The 20,773-nt window shown below is 33.5% G+C and overlaps 2 protein-coding genes across 6 annotated transcripts in view; one reads left to right on the top strand and one right to left on the bottom strand.

The window, feature by feature from the left end:
* Window positions 1-1,160, bottom strand: part of LOC139513474 (unconventional myosin-Id-like) — a 47,986-nt gene extending 46,826 nt beyond the window's left edge. For 2 of the 5 annotated variants that reach the window (XM_071302024.1, XM_071302025.1), the window contains exon 1: window positions 948-1,132. In XM_071302024.1, coding sequence (XP_071158125.1) covers window positions 948-1,048 — 101 coding nt within the window. In that variant the 5' untranslated portion in view covers window positions 1,049-1,132. Of the gene's footprint in view, window positions 1-947 lie in introns of all 5 variants that reach the window. The other 3 variants (XM_071302027.1, XM_071302028.1, XM_071302023.1) reach the window with 3 other exon arrangements.
* Window positions 1,161-12,637: 11,477 nt separating this feature from the next.
* Window positions 12,638-16,812, top strand: LOC139513473 (dynein axonemal heavy chain 7-like). Its single transcript, XM_071302022.1, has 3 exons — window positions 12,638-12,863; window positions 14,256-14,447; window positions 16,541-16,812. The coding sequence occupies exons 1-3, from the start codon at window positions 12,810-12,812 to the stop codon at window positions 16,784-16,786; spliced, it is 492 nt and encodes a 163-aa protein (XP_071158123.1). The 5' UTR covers window positions 12,638-12,809; the 3' UTR covers window positions 16,787-16,812.
* Window positions 16,813-20,773: the final 3,961 nt, after the last annotated feature.

The following is a 20,773-nucleotide window of genomic DNA, read 5'->3' as shown; positions in this document are numbered from 1 at the left end:
AGTTCTGATAGATTTTCAGAAATAGGGAACAGTTTACATTATGAAAACTGTTCCCTGCTGGGACATATTTTGATTGGTCATTTTAAAAAGTTGACTTTTTGCAGACCTCACTTGGCGACGTTTCTGTAGAGTTTACATTTTCAGTGAATACTGATACATACTGTCATGACTGGGACCATTTGTCAATGTTTGTGTTTATTTGAAAATAATTATCTATGTTGAAAGACATGCTTAATTTCAAATCATGTCAATATAAGTTGTTTAGTGTCTACGTAAATTTTTGTAATTTCTGTTGCTATTGTTTCTTAATGGATCATGCTACATGTATGTGGATACTGTTATGTTATACATGTAAGTATGGCAGTTCTGCAATGCAGCTATATTACCCATACACCAATCTTGAGGGTTTTGTTTTTACCCAGTGTTACATGGCGTAAACAGACATCATCTTACAATTGGTTCTTTCTACATACCACTACCTAAGTGTTTCCGAATGCAGGAGATCAGTTAGCTTTTCTTCAATGACATCATAAATAAACATTGTGCCAGAATTTGTGGCATAGGAAATTTACGGGAAAGTGCACTACAAGTATTAATAAAGTTGTCACTGCAACCCAATGTTTCAAACTGTACAAATATGAAGTGATTTTATACCCATAAATGAGGACAAATCAGGATCTCCAAAGTACATGTATGATGTACTGTGTGGGTCTTATAATTTAGGGCGAGGGGTACCAACCGGTCGATAAGGTCTTCGGACCATAGTACGGGACTGTCGTTGTGCTTGATATTTACAAACAATCAAAAAAATATAGGTCTATGGCATTTCTTATAACAGACAGTTTTAATTTAAATTTCTTACTAAAATGTTAATAAAAATATAACCTGTACAGGTTTACTCGCGCCACTCTGTCAGGTGTACGACCCAAAACAAATGATATATTTACCTGAGTTTTAAATTATCCATGAAGGCCTCCAGTGTGACATCGTGGAGGAGAACAAAGTCTCCAATGCCAAATTCTGGCCCTTCATGAATGGTACCAGCCATAACTATTGATATCACTTTTTACCGGTTTTACATTTCTATTTTCCACGGTTCAAGACTCATCATATGCGTATTTTTATCGTTAGGCGGCGCTCATTTCCGGTAATGAAGAGAGGCTCCATATAGGTAATAATAAATAAAATAAGGGGACGAGAATATACCGAGAAAAAAAGGAATAAGATTTTTAGATAGTTCACATAAAAGATTTTCTTAAACTGCTTTCTTTTTCTTTTCTAAAGTAGGAAATTAGTCAAATTGCTTTCATTTTAAAACGGCTTTGCTAAATGTGCATTTTTTAAACATGATATAGACATTATTTTATTTTCCAATCATGGGCCCTTGTCAGGCAAGATACAAAACAAGTTGCTTTCTTTAAAAAAAGAAATGCAATCGTAAACCCAAATGCTTGTTTGGCGTTATATATATATTAGATAATTGTTTAATAAAGATGTATTGTCTTATATTACTTTTGTTGTGCATAAGAATTAGAAACTGACATTGCCTGTTTAGTGGTTTAAATAATGTAATACGGGCTTCACACATCAACGTATAGATCCGACGTACGTCGGCCGAGGTAAAAAAAATCATGCACGCTACCAAAACGCTAGTAATTTTGATGCATTCAACCTGTCAATCATATCTGTATCGTGTGCACAACGAGCTTAAAGCGTGTATTGGGTGTGCGTAAAGCGTACCTTAGCGTTTCTCCTGGTCTTCGATCCTACATTCCCAACTGCAGGTCTGTCTATATGTGAATGTTTGTCAATAAGTCTGTCACATTCGCCCGTCTGTTTACAAGTTTACCAGTCCGTCTATGTCCACTGGTTCGTCTACATGTTCACTAGCTTTGAAATAGCTTTCGGTAAGTGCGATTATTTCAGTGATTTGTGTCTATTGTTTTTATGTAAGTGATTATTGTGCACCGTACCCATAATTTTAGGGACGCGAATTGCAACTGATATTTTACAGTTTTTTCTTGCGATGTGTTGTCCTTAAGGTTTGGTTCATTTGGGAGGGTTGGGTTTATGGCCACCACATTGTTTATGTGCCAATGTCCATTCTAAAGCCAGAAACATGTAGTACAGTGGTTGTTGTTCATAATTCATGTCGGTCAAGTTGTTTTCGTAAATTATTTTGTTATCAATAAAGCTGTTTAGTTTTGTTTGATTTTTGTTTTTAAATCTTAATGGTCGGGGCATTTAATAGCCGACTAAATAGTAGTTTTTTTTTCATTTTTGGAGGCCGCTCGGTGGCCTTTAAAGACTTACTTCCACGTCATTGTAACTCTGGTTGGTATTTGTATCATTAGTGCTGGACCATGGTCGATCCTATATGCACCTTTGAGGCAGGCGGGATATTTTTGTAGATCTTGTACAGCTCAAACTAATGTGAGTAGTTCCTGTACTTCTATGTCTAGTCCCATGTTGCATGGTTAGAGAGGGTGTAATATCTTCTGTAGGTTTGATGAAGTTTCACCCGTATCGGACTTCTTTTCCTAAATGAAAGCTTTAAGGCGACGAGTATTTTTGTATGCAATGTGTCCTTAACGTGTCTAAAACTTATCTGTAGCGTTTTCAACGCTCGTGTAGCGTGTATATTATGTGCGTGCAGTTTACAGGTACATGTATATGTTCCAGACCGTATGAGTATTTGGACCGTACGAGTACGGTCCGGACCGTATACGTATACTCGTACGGTCCGAACATACGCGTACGGTCGGACCGTATGAGTATACGCGTACGGTCCAGCTGACAATACATATTTTGGGATCATATGGGTTAAATTCAAACAAATATTTATCAAAATCCTTATTATTAGTTATACAAATTGTTATTATTAAAATGAGATGGATAAAGTGAATAAGCGAACAATTGAAATTGAATATTTGTTTGATTTTATATCCGTGAATCCTTTTGTGTTACTTTGGCCCAAGGTGATACTTGCTTCCACAAGGAACGTCATATATTTTTTACATTTTCATGCATGTTCCTTTGCATATGCATTTTTTTGTAAAGTTCCTAAATATTCCTCAACAATTGTCCTCCCACATTATGTTTACTTCCGAGAATTTCAATGAGCATACATGTACTTGGCTGAAATTAATGAATTACTGACATGCTTAATACAGGTGATTAACAGATTAAATAAGCGTGATTTTTTTTTAATTTAAAATATTAAGTTTTTATTTCAATTACTATAATTGAAATTTTTATATTAATTTGAGATAGAAGTTATTTTGATTCTTGTTATATATACATTTGTATGTAATAAACCTAACCAACTTCTTAATATTAGTCAGACCGTACGCGTACGGTCCGACCGTATGCGTATTTTGAAAAAGTACGCATACGGTCCAGACCGTACACGTACGGTCCAAATACTCATACGGTCTGGAACATATATACGTTTGACAAACGCTTAAGCTGAATGATTTTTTTTATGTTCCATTAAAATTTTCCTGAAGTAAAAGCGTTCACCAAGCGTATACCTTTGCATTTCGACGTACTTCAAACTTATGGAACGCGTGTTTAAACGCTTGCGTAAAGTTCCTCTGGTGAGCAACTAAGTTACGCATACGATGATATGGACTTTGTTAATTTTCTTTTTTGACTGATTGTTTTACATTGTCATTTCGGGGCCTTTTATAGCCGACTATGCGGTACGTGCTTTGCCTGTTGTTGAAGGCCGTACGGTGACCCATAGTTTGTATTTCTGTGTTATTTTGGTTTCTTGCAGATAGTTGTCTCATTGACACCAAACCCGATATCTTCTTTTTTTATATTCGATATCTTATCGCCGACCTGGTTAAGTCTGCTAAAAATAAATTTTTGATTTAGATTTCAGTCACGGTTATTTTTTCCCCCTTCATATTGAATATCTATACTTATCAGTCGCATTTTAATGACGAAAAGGATTCAGAGGTTATTAAAAAAAGTAAATAATGTTGCAATATTAAACAAAGAAAATAACTTTAAATTTGCAATATTAATGAAAATAAATACGGACATAACTTTCATAATGAATTTTAACGTTATTTTCAATAAACGATTTTTTTTTTAAATCCTCGTTTTTACACCTATTTGAGGCACGTATTTATGATTATATTTCCATGTCCTTGGTCTATCCTAGACGTAAAAATTCAAAAAGTGCTAATACTTTTTTTAAAGATATTATTTTTAATTGTTCTCGTTCAAAATATTTTATTTTTTCATATTCAATATCTATTTAATTTTATTTTTAATAACCATTTTTTTTATTATTAAAGTTCCAATATTTAACCAAAAAAAATAACTGTAATTTAATCATATGCAAGAAAGACTTCCCTTTAATTTCAGTATAAAAAAATAAATAGCTTGCTTTTTACAACATGTACATCTTCACTAAACGTAAAATCTAAAATAAAATGCTACTAAAACTCTTTCTAAAGATTTTATTTTTAATTATTCTCGTTCAGAATATAAAGCGCATTGTTTACATGAAATCGTATCTCATATCTAAACACAGCTGTTACATCGTTTGACTAATTAAAATACTACGCATGTAGGTTAATATTAGCAGCTTGTAATCGTGTGCAAGAAAATATTATATCATAATAAATTTCAGATCATACGTAAAATATCTCTATAGCAACTTAAGATGCTAATGCATATTCAACAGATTTGTAAGCTATTGCGCATGCATTTGAAAGGTGGTCATAGCTATTGCGCATGTATTTGAAAGGTGGTCATAGAAAGACCAGAAGTGTTCCGACTAACATCCGGTGTTCCGAAAGACTACATCACTCGTCCAATATATACTGCGTAAACCCTCAGGGGTTTACGCAAACATCATAATACAATGATTATATAAACACGAGTATAAACATTATGTTTCATTGGTGATTTCACAGGTACTTGTCATTTTTTTTCATAATAATTAGGCAATTGTATATATGGGGGAAAATCTGAGACAAGTGCCTGTGGGCGGTTTTAAAGAATTCATAATATAATCACTTCGACACCTCAAATCGTGACCTGACAATCAATTTAACTTGCCATTTGGTTTTATTACGCGAGAAGATTATGTGTGGCAATTTTCATGAAAACGTAAATAGTACAATTTTTTAAAATTTGTTAAATATACAGCAAAAAATAATGTTTTTTTTTTTACGTTCATGAACATTTGATAAATATGAGTTATTTCTGAATAAAAAATGTATAAATTTTTAGGATACTTGTAAAATACAGAAATTACAAATTATTAAACAAAAAACAATTTGTGTTTATCTTTAAAAAAAAGGGTGTCTTTCTTCCGAAAGGGAAAATACGGCCACAAATCCGAATTTTGAGCAAATATACAAAATTTCGACCACATTTTACTCAAAAAGTAGCAAATGAAGGTATATTTTTTATTTCATATTTGATTTAATCAGGTAAAAAGTAGTCTATATGGAAATTTTTATCAAAATGGAAATACGGGATCAACGCTGTGGTCCAACGTTTTTTTGTTGGTTGCTGTTTGGTATGGGTTTTTTTAATGATTCATTGTTGTATTATACATCAGAAAATTGTTTTTCTCGTTTCATTTTTTATACCAGGGCCCCGCATAGCTTGGATTTGATCATGGTTGGATATTGTTTTTCTCCTTTGAATGTTTTTCACATTTGTAATACCTGGGCCTTGTATAGCGTAAGTTTGCTCATTGTTGAATATTGTACGGTAGTCCTTTATTGTTCACATCTCTGTCATTGTGTCTATAGTTACTTGTCTCATTGACAATCATGCCACATTTCTATGCTTAGTTTTATAAATGAAAAGCCCAGTACAACCTTTCTGGTGTTTATTGCATATCAACATGATTGACAATCTAATAATTTTGCATGATTGAATAATTTCCCAAGTAAACAGTATACTAACTGGTGTGGTTACATTTTAAACATAAGACACAGATAATGTACGATAAAACTGACAGAAAATCTTGAAGTTATCTTTATTCAAAATTAGGAAGTTATCAAGAGAGTATTGTTAGAAAGAGTTAAATATTTCAACATAGCAATCCCGAGTAAGAATAAAAAAATATGTGAAATGTTGCAAAAAAAAAATTGACCGTTTGAAATAAGTTGAAGCCATCAACCTATATTTTAAAGGGGACCAAACATCTATTTTCATATAGTTGTAATTTACTCTGAACATACATATAGCTGCATGGGTACATGTAATTAGCTCATGCAATGGTAAGCATACATCTCCTTATTATTATCATATATTTTACAAGTTTTTCATTGATTTTGGGCATTTATTATCATCATCGGAAGTAGTGACCGACGTATATCAGTCTAAATGTGTTATCGGTAAATGCCTTCATCAAGTCTTAATTTCATTTTTAAGTCTCACTTTCATCTTTGACACGTTCTAGTACTATATCGACAGTGGAAATGTTAAGTATAGGGTAATCAATCGATAAGCTCTAAAACAATACTATAGTCACATATTTATTGCTTCTTATTGAAGTTCCATAATCACATGATTTTAACGCTTTCTTTTTTAATGTTTAATTTTTAGGAAAAGGTTTCACTTGAGTTTTATAATGGTGTTTTGAGTTATTCATCTCAATTCATTCAGGAGACCACAAGTTCACTATTTCATTAACTATTTTACCAATTGACCTATTGCTGCAGTGATGAATCTGCTGTTGTTCTTTCTCTTTTGCTCCAACCTGGTGGTTGAGTTTGATACGTAGTGTCCGTACCTTCCTCTAAGACTATGGCAGTTTGAATTGCCTCTGGAGTTAGCATACTCATTGGAGATGTAAGTAATAGTGTACGAAGCAAGTCTGGGCCATCGATGTCGAACTTCTATTGTAAAATCTATCCTTCAACTCTTCCTTCTAGGTACGGATGGAGTATAGAAGTATTGGCGATGGTATACCTTCTGGGAGTTGTATAGTATGGTTACAGTGTCCGCCTTGATGTTGCCATGAACACTCTCCACGATACTTTGTTCAGTGGTGTGTATGGTATTACAATAAATGTGTCCCTAGCGTGCATGTGACAGAGTGTTTGCGTTAGAAAGCTTGGTCAAAGACATATCACTGTTGTCGCTGTTAAAGTATTTTTTCTTTCTTTTAGAATTGACGAATCTAAGAGTATAAAGGTAACATTGTTACTTTTGGTCAAATATGTAAATTTGGACATGTTTATGACACCATGGTGACATCACAAGTGACCTCTCTGCACGAAAGTGTCCAAAATATACCAACCTGCTCATGTATCATTACAATTTACATGACCAGTTTGGCAGGCTTATATAATTTTACTATTTTTGCAATATCAGGGCCAATAACAATGGAACTTATTACATTTCATTCTTTTATACCTTCGACGATGTAGAGGGGGGATAGGAGGGGTCCTGATCCCGAAATCCCGGACTTAAAAAAACGAAATCCCGAGGTCCCGAATTTAAATAAAGTAAATCCCGACGTCCCGAAAAAAAGGATTCCCGGATCCCGAAAGGGTCAATCCCGAAATCCCGAGCTTAAAAACATCCGATCCCGGAGTGATCGGGATAAAGGTCCTACCCCCCCCCCCCCCCTCGATGTACACATATTTTTAAAACTTTAAGAAAGCAAATTTTCATATATTGAATATGATAAAATGGCTGTACCTCGACAACAGTCATTTTTAAACTAAATTATCAAACATTGAATGAAAAATAAATGACTTGAAGGATCATAGATACTGTTTTGTTTTTCTAAAAAATTCTGGACTAGTTTCGATGTCTTATAAAAAAACTTAAATTCCATTTCAGTCGATTTCCTAGAATACATTCGAGTAAAAACTTTCTCGGCGGAGAGTTGGCAAACTGTAACAACCGCCATATCGAAAACAACACAGGCCGTTATTGTGTTTAAAATGTACATATTTCACATAGGACTTTGTATAAAATCGAATGAAAATAATAAATATAAAAAGTTAAACATAAAATTAAGATTAAATCATGCATTTGCAGAATTTTACGTAACACTCGTACTAAATTATATCTGTAAATAGATATTTTACTTAAATTTTTTTTTTTTAAATACAAGTAAAAACTACTGAAACTCAGAAACCTTTTTTCAACAGTTATATATGGTCTTTAAAGGTTTAATAATTATAGACTATACAGGACAAGTTACAATGTAACATCTATATTGTTTTCAAAATAATAGTAAGATATTCCGAGAAACTTTAATATACAAAATGAATACATAATTGTCTCCTGGCGACAAATGTAGACATAATTGATCAATTTTTGAAAAGGCATTTAAAATAGATATCTTCCTACATTATCAAATAATAGATATAATCAAATGTTAGTTCTGCCTTTTATTGTGGCAAGATTTTAACCCGTCTTTAAACAGTGTACCAGTGTACCAGTTTATTTAGACTGGAATATTTGTATTGCAAAGTTTTCAAACATATATATACATATGCTGTTCAACCAGCAATGACAAACATTCATCAGTTCGTGTGTCAGTCCTGAACTTTGACCTTTTAGAAATAACGAGATGCTGTATAACCAAATATTAAACATGTACCGTCGGTTTTTTGCATTTCTTAAGATTTTAACTTCTAAAATTCTGCTCAACGAGGATCAAAATACAAATATTTTCCTTTAGTTTTAATCAAATTATATTAACATCACCAACGAGTTTCTTTCCTAACATGTGTATTTACTCTGCTCTGCAAGTGACAACAGATGTACACCTTCATATGATATCTTTTCAACTGATAAACCGTCAAGAAGAAAAAAATCAATCGTAACTATTTTATTGCCAACTAAAACTCCTACAACAGTTTTTGTAGCCAACTACCATAAAAAAATGTTTTGTATCATGACATGTTTCATTTATCTATTAATTTGGGAATGAAACAATATCCAGAACGGTTTCTTGTTCCTACTGCATGGGATTTTAAGTATTGTCTTCGTCAAACTTTATAAACTTTTTAAAGAAAAACATACTTCGAATGTACTCCAGGCTACTAAAATCAGGCATTAGTTGTACTTTTTGCACTGATGCCACTGGTATGATATATTTTTATCAATATTTGCAACATACAGAAGTAACATTTAAATAGTGCTGTCAAATTGATAAAGAACAACTCTTTTATTGAAAATGGCTGCTTGGTATATTAAAACTTCTTGTAGGAGTTAATACATTTAAACTTTTAAGAAGTACCTAAACTTTTTGAATGTAGACCACTTTAATAGTCTAGTTGTGATCTCAATTGACGTAAAAAAAAAAACCAGTGGTAAACACCCGTGCGAATGAAGCTTTAGAATATGATTAACTACTAGCATACTAATACTAATAGTTTAAATTATCTCATAAATTATATATTTTGCACTTTATAAAACCTTCTATATATATGTGTAGATTCTGTAAGTATGGGGTTAGAACCTGGAACTCACAACTCCACTATATTGATTATTACACTTTCTGTAAGAATGTTTTTTTAATGATTTAACATTCTCTATTTTGACCTGAAATAGGCATACACTGTGATTCAAATATCGTCCTATGTTTCTGTTAGAATGTTTTTTTTATGATTTAACATTCTCTATTTATACCCCCGCTTTAAAAAAGGGGGGTATACTGTTTTACCTCTGTCAATCAGTCCGTCCATCAGTCCGTCCGTCAGTCAGTCAGTCCGTCCCATGAAACTTTCGTCACATTTTTCTCAGGAACTACACATCCACCCTTTCTGTAATTTGGTATCAACATTTATATATGTCAGCCATACCGTGTGATGCGTTTTCAGATTCATCACTTGACAACTTCCTGTTTACCGAACACTTGTCTGATTTTACACATGATAGCCAAGTTGAAAATTTTCGTCACATTTTTCTCAGGAACTACAATACAAGGATTTCTGAAATGGTTTCAGGATTTATATAAGTCAGCTATACCGTGTGATGCGTTTTCAGATTCATCACTCGACTACTTCCTGTTTACCGAACACTTGTATGATTTTACACATAATAACCAAGTTAAAAAAATTTCGTCACATTTTTCTCAGGAACTGCAATACAAGGATTTCTGAAATTTAGTTTCAGGATTTTTATAAGTCAGCTATACCGTGTGATGCGTTTTCAGATTCATCACTCGACAACTTCCTGTTTACCGAACACTTGCATATTTTTACACTATTAATATTATCCACTTGTGGCGGGGGTATCATCAGTGAGCAGTAGCTCGCAGTTTCACTTGTTTGACCTGAAATAGGCATACATGATATAATGTGATTCAAATATCGTCCTATGGCAAATAGTTCCTGCATATTCAGAAAAAACCATATTAACAAATTATAAAACAGAAAGGTTCTCTAAAGTGTGACGATCGGGACGAAGGGTGTGAAATTTTGCTTTGCAACGTGCAACAAAAGGTATCCTATAAATGATGAGAACTTGTGTTGAAGGCTGTAACTTGACCTATACTTTTTACACATTGTGACTTAGATGGAGAGTTGTCTCATTGACCCTCGTCAACATCTTCATATTTATATTGTAATGATTTCTCTTAAAAGAGAGGCAACAGATACCAGAGGGAAATTAATAATCAAAAACTAGATGTGTCAAAGCGACACGAATGGCCCGGTCTAAAAAAAAAGTTGAAAAATCTGCAGTTTCAATAACTCATGTGGACACAAACATGATAGTAGTCTCACATATCAAAAATCAGCTCAAAATCTAGAGGCGTATAGAAAAAAAGTCTAAAAAACTGTGATTTTCATAATTTTCAAAGTTGTAAACCCTTAATATTGGCAAAAATTAGCGGAGCGGAACGAAACTTGATCTGTAACTCATCATGGTTAGCTTACATACCAAAAATTTAGAACAAGGACCGTATAACTGTGATTTTCAAAAATTTATCAAAATCCAAAGCCCAAAATTACAGCAAAAATTAGCCAAGCGGAACGAAACTTGAACTTGATCTGTAACTCATCATGGGTAACTCACATACCAAAAATCAGCCCAGTATCTGAAAGCCTTTAGAAAAAAAGTCCGTATAACTGTGATTTCCAACAATTTATCAAAGTCCATTGCCCGTATAATTCCGGCAAAATTAGCCGAGGGGAACATACCTTAAACTTGATCTGTAACTCATCTTGGTTAACTTACATGCCAAAAATCAGCCCAATATCTGAAAGCGTTTAGAAAAAAACTCCGTATAATGGTTTGTTGCGGAATGACGGAATGACGGACAACAGGGTACAACTATATGGCAAGGACAACTTCGTTGTGGTGCCATAATAAACTGACAAACGCCATTGGTAAAAAAGAAAAAAAGATCAATAGACAAACAATAGTACCAAGTCAGGAATATGACAGTTGTTATCCATTCGTTTGATGTGTTTGGACTTTTGATTTTGCATTTTGATTTTTGATTTTCCGTTTTGAATTTTCCTCGGAGTTCAGTATTTTTGTGTTTTTACTTTTTACACAAAACTCAACATAAAAAAATAAGACTTAGCAATACGAACCCCACCAAAAACTGGGAGTGATCTCAGGTGTACATGAAGGGTAAAAAGACCCTGTTCACATGTAGCACTTACAAAGTAGTGTTTCCAAATTCACAATTTAGAAACTTTTGATTTAATATGTTCTGAGTGAGCAGCAAGCCTCTAGCAAGGGTATCATGATAGAAAATACAATCCCTAGAATATCACGTAAACTGTGTGACATCTCCGTATGCAGACGATGCTGGAATGTTGAGCACTTCGTATAGAAATGGAAAAGAAATGGAAAGTTCACAATTTGGGAGCTGTAATCATCTCTTTGATTCTATTTTGTCGTGAAGTCTTGTTTTAAACCGACCCTCATTGTCAATTTCGAGATGTTAATCAAAATATAGGACATATTTGTTGTATCCTTTATCTCAAGTTCAATAGGTTAGATAGGATCAACATAATCACCACATTATGAATTATTTAGTGAGAGAACATCATCTATTTAGCGGAAAGTAAAGTTAAAGGATATTGCCAACCATGTGTTTTGTTTAAATCCAAAGTGTATCCATCCCTATAGTTAGGACAATATACTTGTTTCGTCGACCATTCTTTTTATGAAACAAAGCAGGACCAACTCTTTCGATTTGTCTTTTAGTTTGGAATGGAGAATATAATCGGATTCATCGGATATAAAGTTCCCATTCCGACCGCACGTGGCTGCGTATTTATACATCCCATACAGCTAAACGGACGCCCTCTGTCGTATGGGATTTACTGTCTGGTTGGAGAAGTCCAGCTGAATACATTTCAGTCATGTACACTCGTCTTATTTATTTCAAATTTTATCTTAATTTTGAATACACATTTGTTGCTTTGCTTATAAACAAAAGATGGATTTCTTTCTGAACCATGCAGTTAATGAATTTTACTGGGACGTCTCATAGGTGTCCACGTATGAAAAAATGGCCTTTATATTTCTTAATACATATGTTAACCTTCATCTGAAATTAGAAACTATAATAACATCATACAATGTATATTTTAATTTAAAAAACCTATATTCAGGAGATTAAAAACACGTCAATCTTGCTGGTGGTAATCCTTAAACAAAATACATTTAAATTGTTTTATGGAATAAGTAATACAATACTACGTATATTATTTTCATCGATCATAGTACGTGTAATATAACTTATGTCAAATTTGACAATACAGTTATAATACTTTTAAAGAAACATTGCGCTGTTTCTGAACTTTGTCACAAAATGTTGGAATAAGTCAGAGGAAAAATAACCCATGATGGCAACCCAAGAAATTGATATAAATTCAGTTATGAAGGATATGAACAAGGTGTGTGAGTATTATTATAAATGAGTAACAGTGTTTGATTTAAAGTTATACTTAACATAACATTCCTTTCACTGTTTATTTCAATTAAATTATGAATGTGAAATTGTAAGTTTGACTTACTTCCAAGTTTTGTTCATACACAATTTAGGACATTCTTCGTAAAAAAATAGCTACATATTGTATACCATTAGGAAGTTTGTTGAAACATTTTATGAAGTACAAAATCCAAAATTATCTGTACCGATGGAATCAAACCGTTTATAAGGATATGAGGCGTATGCGTTTGGTATACACTTGGAAATAACTATTAAAACAAGTGAATAAAACTGTGTTTTGATTTGACTTATTCAAAAATAATATCCAAGAAATAGTCAAATTTACGAGAAAAAAAAAAACGAACAAAAAACGATAAACGTCGAAAAGACAAACAACATTACACAAAACACAACTTTGAAAACTAAAGACTGACCAACACGAACCCCATCAAAAACTGGGGGTGATCTCAGGTGCTGTGAAAGGGTACACAGATATTGATCCACATATAGCATTCGTCGTGTTGCTCATGTAAGTACAAACCAGGTGACATGTCTTATTCCGTTGGTCATTTTCCAGGTACATGCAGGATTGCCGGTACAACAACTGAAACGTATCTGTCGTCATCTGTGAAACTGATGGATAATGGCTTTTGCAGTGTGCTAAATACATTCCACCTTGCTTAATTGTCATAGAAAATTAATTATTTTTGTTATTTACTTTATAACTGAGATTGTAGTTTGCACATATGCTATGATGAGTTTATTTGTACATATGCTGAAGTTGCTAAAACATTCATATACAACAGTACTTATTATTTATGTATGTACCTGTCCCAAGTCAGGAGCCTGTAATTCAGTGGTTGTCGTTTGTTTATGTGTTACATATTTGTTTATCGTTCATTATTTTACATAAATAAGGCCGTTAGTTTTCTCGTTTGAATGTTTTACATTGTCTTTTCGGGGCCTTTTATAGATGACTATGCGGTATGGGCTTTGCTCATTGTTGAAGGCCGTACGGTGACCTATAGTTGTTAATGTCTGTGTCATGTTGGTCTTTTTTGGATAGTTGTCTCATTGGCAATCATACCACATCTTTTTATTTTATATTAGATGTATAACTTTTTAACAGAAGCAATCATTTGGAAAATGAATGTGTATTATCAAGATATTAACGCAAATATCAACGTGGAATATTCTGTCATAAATAAACATCTACATTTGTAAATAAACTATGTTTCATAAAAATAATTTAGATAGCCTCACACGTTCATACACCAGCATCAATTTAAAAGAAATACACCTCGCCAAAATAAGTGCACGCAACTTTTTACTGAAATACCAATTCAATGTATTTTAGATTAAAAGAGCAGACTTGAACGAGTTGAAAAGTCTATCAGCTCCTCCGAGTGGTGTTATTAGGGTAATGCAAGCAGTGTGTCTACTTCTAGGAAATGGCAAGTGTTCCTCTTGGACAGATTCACAGAAACAACTCAGTGACCCAAACTCTTTTCTACAAAGACTTAAAAACGTAGACAAAGACAACATACGGGTAAGCTTACTAACAAAAGACAACACTAGGAATACGGAACATACGGGTAAGCTTACTAGCAAAAGACAACACTAGAAATACGGAACATACGGGTAAGCTTACTAGCAAAGACAACACTAGGAATACGGAACATACGGGTAACTAAGCTTACTAGCAAAGACAACACTAGGAATACGGAACATACGGGTAAGCTTACTAGCAAAAGACAACACTAGAAATACGGAACATACGGGTAAGCTTTCTAGCAAAAGACAACACTAGGAATTCGGAACATACGGGTAAGCTTTCTAGCAAAAGACAAAACTAGGAATACGGAACATACGGGTAAGCTTACTAGCAAAAGACAACACTAGGAATACGGAACATACGGGTAACTAAGCTTACTAGCAAAGACAACACTCGGAATACGGAACATACGGACGGATAAGCTTACTAGCAAAAGACAACACTAGAAATACGGAACATACGGATAAGCTTACTAGCAAAAGACAACACTAAAAATACGGAACATACGGGTAACTAAGCTTACTATCAAAAGACAACACTAGAAATGCGGAACATACAGGTAAGCTTACTAGCAAAAGACAACACTAGGAATACGGATTAAAACGTATCTATAGTTATCTCGACCAATGGGAAACAAACGACAAAGATTTACAAAGATTGTCAGCCAAATAATTTTTGAATGAACCATACGTTTCTTACAACGAATTTTATGTATCATATCTTCTAACCATTAAGGTTAGACAGCAAAAAAAAGTAAAATAAAAAATGAAAGGATAAACCAGTTTGTAAGTGGTTTGGCTAATCAAAATTGAAATGACGAGGGGAAGTGATAACAAAGCTAGTTTTCTTCCTTCCTATTCAGATGACCACGTACTCAATTGTTGTCATTTGTTACATATCAATGCTTTTTTTGTTCTGTATTTATTTAAAACTTTTTAAGACTCTGTGCGATTTAGAGACATGGCTTAATGGTTTTATTCAACTAATGAAACACACGCATGTATATATACAATTAGGGGCTAGACGAAAAAAACAAGGTCATATACATTTGAAGCTAGATCAAGGATCAATTCAAAATCGACTGGAAATCATAAAGGATATAAAGCCTACGAATTTACCATAGCATTGTATCCCCTATAATCAAATAAAAGCAATTGGAATTGCGTTTGTATCACTAAGTTTCTGATGAGGATACCATACTTCCACGTTTTAAGTTTTAAAATTTAGTAATTTCTTTAAAACATAAATGGTATACTGTGCTTTGGGCTGGTGGGGAAAACACATTTGGTGTATCAAAAAAAGTTTCGTATAGTTCTGCAGAGAACAATCTGAATACAGTTTAATTTTATTCGTTCAAAGTGTGTTAATTTACGTTTTTTTGATTGAGTTAAGCCTTCCAATTGATATTTTATCGTGTGGTTTTCTATGTTGTGATGTTATGCTATTGTTTCAGAAAAAGGGAGAAAAACGTTTAATCCCGCTGCAAATATTTGCACCTGTCCTAAGTCAGGAATCTGATATACAGTAGTTGTCGATTGTTTGTGTTATTTATACGCGTTTCTCGTTTCTCGTTTTTTATATAGATTAGACCGTTGATTTCCCCGTTTGAATGGTTTTACACTAGTAGTTTTGGGGCCCTTTATAGCTTTTTGTTCGGTGTGAGCCAAGGCTCCGTGTTGAAGACCGTACATTGACCTATAATGGTTTACTTTCATAAATTGTTATTTGGATGGAAAGTTGTCTCATTGGCACTCACACCACATCTTCCTATATCTATCTAAAGCCATTTTAAGCCTTGCAATTCAATTACATGTTTCAAATATGTCAATATTTTGTTACAACATAAATTATATGGATTTTGACCAAGATTGAAAAAATTAAAATTCATCCCGTTGTGAATTCAAGGGAAATTGAAATTTCCTGTTAAAAGGTGCAGTACCAAAATATCACATGACAATACACATGCTTAACTTACATGTATGTGATTAACATTTAATATTTCTGTTCCTTGTTTAAATAAAATAAGATAATGCTATATTGCAATAAGACAGCAAACTTTTCTTTGATTTTGTAATACTTTATTTCAGCCAAGTATAATGGCTAGAATTCGTAAAACTTACACCAGTGATCCAGATTTCACCACTGAAAGAATCATGAGCATTTCAAGAGCAGCAGGATCATTGTGCAGATGGGTTATTGCAATGGATCAATATGATAAGCATTTGGAAAATCCATCACAGACAGAGAAAAAGACAACAGAAAAACAAAACAAAAGTGATAAGTTTTCTCGGTATTCGGTATCAACATTTGGACATATCTGGAAATATTTATAACAATAAATAGTTTTTATATACTATTACACCTAAACTTTTTTTATCTGTACATGTATATTGGTCCATTTCTGTACAAGGACAAACATTTTCTCACCAAAATGTTATCGAAATGCTAAATTTTGACAACTGCTGCGAGTACATACATGTATGTCGAATGCTGTAAATATTTGAAAGATTCTTGAAACGAGGCGTCTAAACGATGTCGGACTGAAAAATATGTAAAGAAATTATAAAAAAAGGATGCAAACATGAGATGTATTTAACAGCTCTTTCCAGTGCAGTTTATTCATTTGACGTATCACAACTTGACTTCCTTTTTCTAATTTAAACTGATTATAGCGTCTGTCTAGCAGAAGAACTGCAAATACTTTTTTTGAAAAGTATTTAATTTGACAAGGTTTTTGAATTCCACGACCTCCTAGACACTGAAGTCAAACACCCTTCTTCGATACCTGTATTTATAAGTTTTCTGACTTCAAATGCTCTGACTTAGACTATATTGATGATTTACTATTTCATGCATCATTTCAATTTTTTGAATTATGATTCTCAAGATCACAGACTTGACACAATGTCTATGATTTCATTTTTTATGCCCCACCTACGATAGTAGAGGGGCATTATGTTTTCTGGTCTGTGCGTCCGTCCGTCTGTTCGTTCGTCTGTTCGTTCGTCCGTTCGTTCGTCCGTCTGTCCCGCTTCTTGTTAAAGTTTTTGGTCGAGGTAGTTTTTGATGAAGTTGAAGTCCAATCGACTGATATGATCTTTTAAATTTTAATGCCAAATTAGAGGGTTTACCGCAATTTCACGGTCCACTGAACGTAGAAAATGATAGTGCGAGTGGGGCATTCGTGTACTGGGGACACATTCTTGTTTGAAACTTGTATCATTTAACTACATATGCATACCTATTTTGTTTATATTTACGAGTTATAACGTAAACTAAAAAAGCCTATTACAGCAAAATGCATTGAGTGTGTAGGTAAAGGTACTATCTTTGGTTAGTTTGCTTGTTAGCTCAACCGCGAAGTCATTATTAGGTTAGGTGTACTACCCTGCGTTAAGAGTAGACTAGTCCGACAAATAACCAATCTATCTGTCTGTACAACTAGTAAACTCTTACAGGAGGGAAGTATATTTTTACCTAATAATGAATTCACGATTAGGCTAACAAGCAATCTAGCCAAAATTATAACCTTTACCTACACACTTAAGGCATTTTGCTTTAATGTCTGTAGAAAACTACTCTTATAGTATCAATTTTAGGGTTTAAATCACCTAACTAATTGTGTTTAAACTATTCTAATATATATGTTTTCAAGTACGTATCCCGTGTACTTTTCGGAAATTTCACTCTTAATCAGTCACTCAAATTGAAAATTATGCACGTTGGTTATCATTCTATGAGTATGAAAAAATAAGGAGATGCGATACGATTGCCAATGGAGACAACTAATCACAAGAGACCAAATAACGAGGTGTAAACAACTAAAAGAACTATTACCTTCATCAATGAGCAAAACTCAAAACATCAAAAGGAACTATATATATATTTGTGAAAGGTCCAAACGTAAAACATTTTAAACAAAACAAATAGATCAATGGCTTATCTGTGATAGGAACGATAAACAAAAACATATATGATAGACAGAAACAAACGACAAACACTGAACTACAGGCTTCTGAACATACAAAATGGATCAATGTTGAATGTGTATGTGAATGCTTATACCATTCGCATGGACAGATTTGTAAGAGCACAACACTTCTATTCTGATGATAGTGCAGTACAAGTGCATGCTGGATTGGATTTAAATATTCATTCATATGTTACCGCTCTTGTTGCAAATGTTCTCGAGATATTCTTCCGCATGCGTTAACACAAATTTTCGGTACTCATGATTTGTTATCGATATATATATTTCTCACGACAAAACATCTCTAATCATTTATCTTTTTTCTTAAAAATGTTTTCATGAATATTGACGAAATTTTATATAACAAGAGTCTAGGAAAAAAACGGTTTTTTTTTTGCACTCGACGATATCCGCGTAATTATACGATATACGTAAATAAAACAAGGTCAACTGGGTAGAAATATCTGCGGCAACATAACACCGGAATGACTCAAGGCCATTCGCTGTAAAAAAAAATAAAAATAAATAAAAAAGAACCCACAAAAAACATGACTCTGGGCAGTTCTAAATTGTATGTATCGACAGGATGAAGGACCATAAGTGTTTAGCAATCATATTTTCGTGTTTTTATTACTAAAACGAAAAACACAAATAATGACAGTAGTATTCAAACTGCAGAGATTTCACAACCCTGCTGAATTGCTGAATAAATCATTATGCTTAATAAAAGGATCGATTAGATAACATTGGTCGTATGTAAATAAAGACAAGAAGTGTTAAACACTTTCGGCCCAAAGTAATATAGTTTTCGTAAGAAATTATAGTTATTGATTTATGAAAACAAACAAAAAAAGAAAAGAAAAAGTACATATATTTACGGGTGCATAGTATAACAATAACAAAAACACCCAAGTTGTCTCATTGGCCCTCATACCACATCTTCTTATATATAAAAACTAGAATGTCCAAACATATTTAAGACCTTACCGCTACCGCTAGTCTTTAAATACAGATTGCTGGATAATAATATCGAATCTTCAAATAATTTAAAGTTTGATATTTAATAAATCCTGAATATAAAGAATAAATAAACCAAAGATTAGTTTAAAATCTGTATTGCTGTCAAATCTGGACCGCGAAGAAACGACACTGCGACGACTGTCGAAATTGAATTGTCTTTCTTTAACCATTATACTGCAGTCTTAAACTTTATATTACGATGTCCAAAATCTGAACAAGTTGCTTTCTTTAAAAAAAGAAATGCAATCGTAAACCCAAATGCTTGTTTGGCATTATATATATATTAGATAATTGTTTAATAAAGATGTATTGTCTTATATTACTTTTGTTGTGCATAAGAATTAGAAACTGACATTGCCTGTTTAGTGGTTTAAATAATGTAATACCGGCTTCACACATCAACGTATAGATCCGACGTTCGTCGGCCGAGGTAAAAAAAATCATGCACGCTACCAAAACGCTAGTAATTTTGATGCATTCCACCTGTCAATCATATATATCTGTATCGTGTGCACAACGAGCTTAAAGCGTGTATTGGGTGTGCGTAAAGCGTACCTTAGCGTTTCTCCTGGTCTTCCTACATTCCCAACTGCAGGTCTGTCTATATGTGAATGTTTGTCAATAAGTCTGTCACATTCGCTCGTCTGTTTATATGTTTACCAGTCCGTCTATGTCCACTGGTTCGTCTACATGTTCACTAGCTTTGAAATAGCTTTCGGTAAGTGCGATTATTTCAGTGATTTGTGTCTATTGTTTTTATGTAAGTGATTATTGTGCACCGTACCCATAATTTTAGGGACGCGAATTGCAACTGATATTTTACAGTTTTTCCTTGCGATGTGTTGTCCTTAAGGTTTGGTTCATTTGGGAGGGTTGGGTTTATGGCCACCACATTGTTTATGTGCCAATGTCCATTCTAAAGCCAGAAACATGTAGTACAGTGGTTGTTGTTCATAATTCATGTCGGTCAAGTTGTTTTCGTAAATTATTTTGTTATCAATAAGGCTGTTTAGTTTTGTTTGATTTTTGTTTTTAAATCTTAATGGTCGGGGCATTTAATAGCTGACTAAATAGTAGTTTTTTTTTCATTTTTGAAGGCCACTCGGTGGCCTTTAAAGACTTACTACCACGTCATTGTAACTCTGGTTGGTATTTGTATCATTAGTGCTGGACCATGGTCGATCCTATATGCACCTTTGAGGCAGGCGGGATATTTTTGTAGATCTTGTACAGCTCAAACTAATGTGAGTAGTTCCTGTACTTCTATGTCTAGTCCCATGTTGCATGGTTAGAGAGGGTGTAATATCTTCTGTAGGTTTGATGAAGTTTC

This window comes from Mytilus edulis, chromosome 2 (genome assembly GCF_963676685.1).
Source record: "Mytilus edulis chromosome 2, xbMytEdul2.2, whole genome shotgun sequence".
NCBI classification, from domain to species: Eukaryota; Metazoa; Mollusca; class Bivalvia; order Mytilida; family Mytilidae; genus Mytilus; species Mytilus edulis.
Note: the sequence above shows the minus strand (reverse complement) of the source record. Positions and strands in the feature narration are given on the sequence as shown.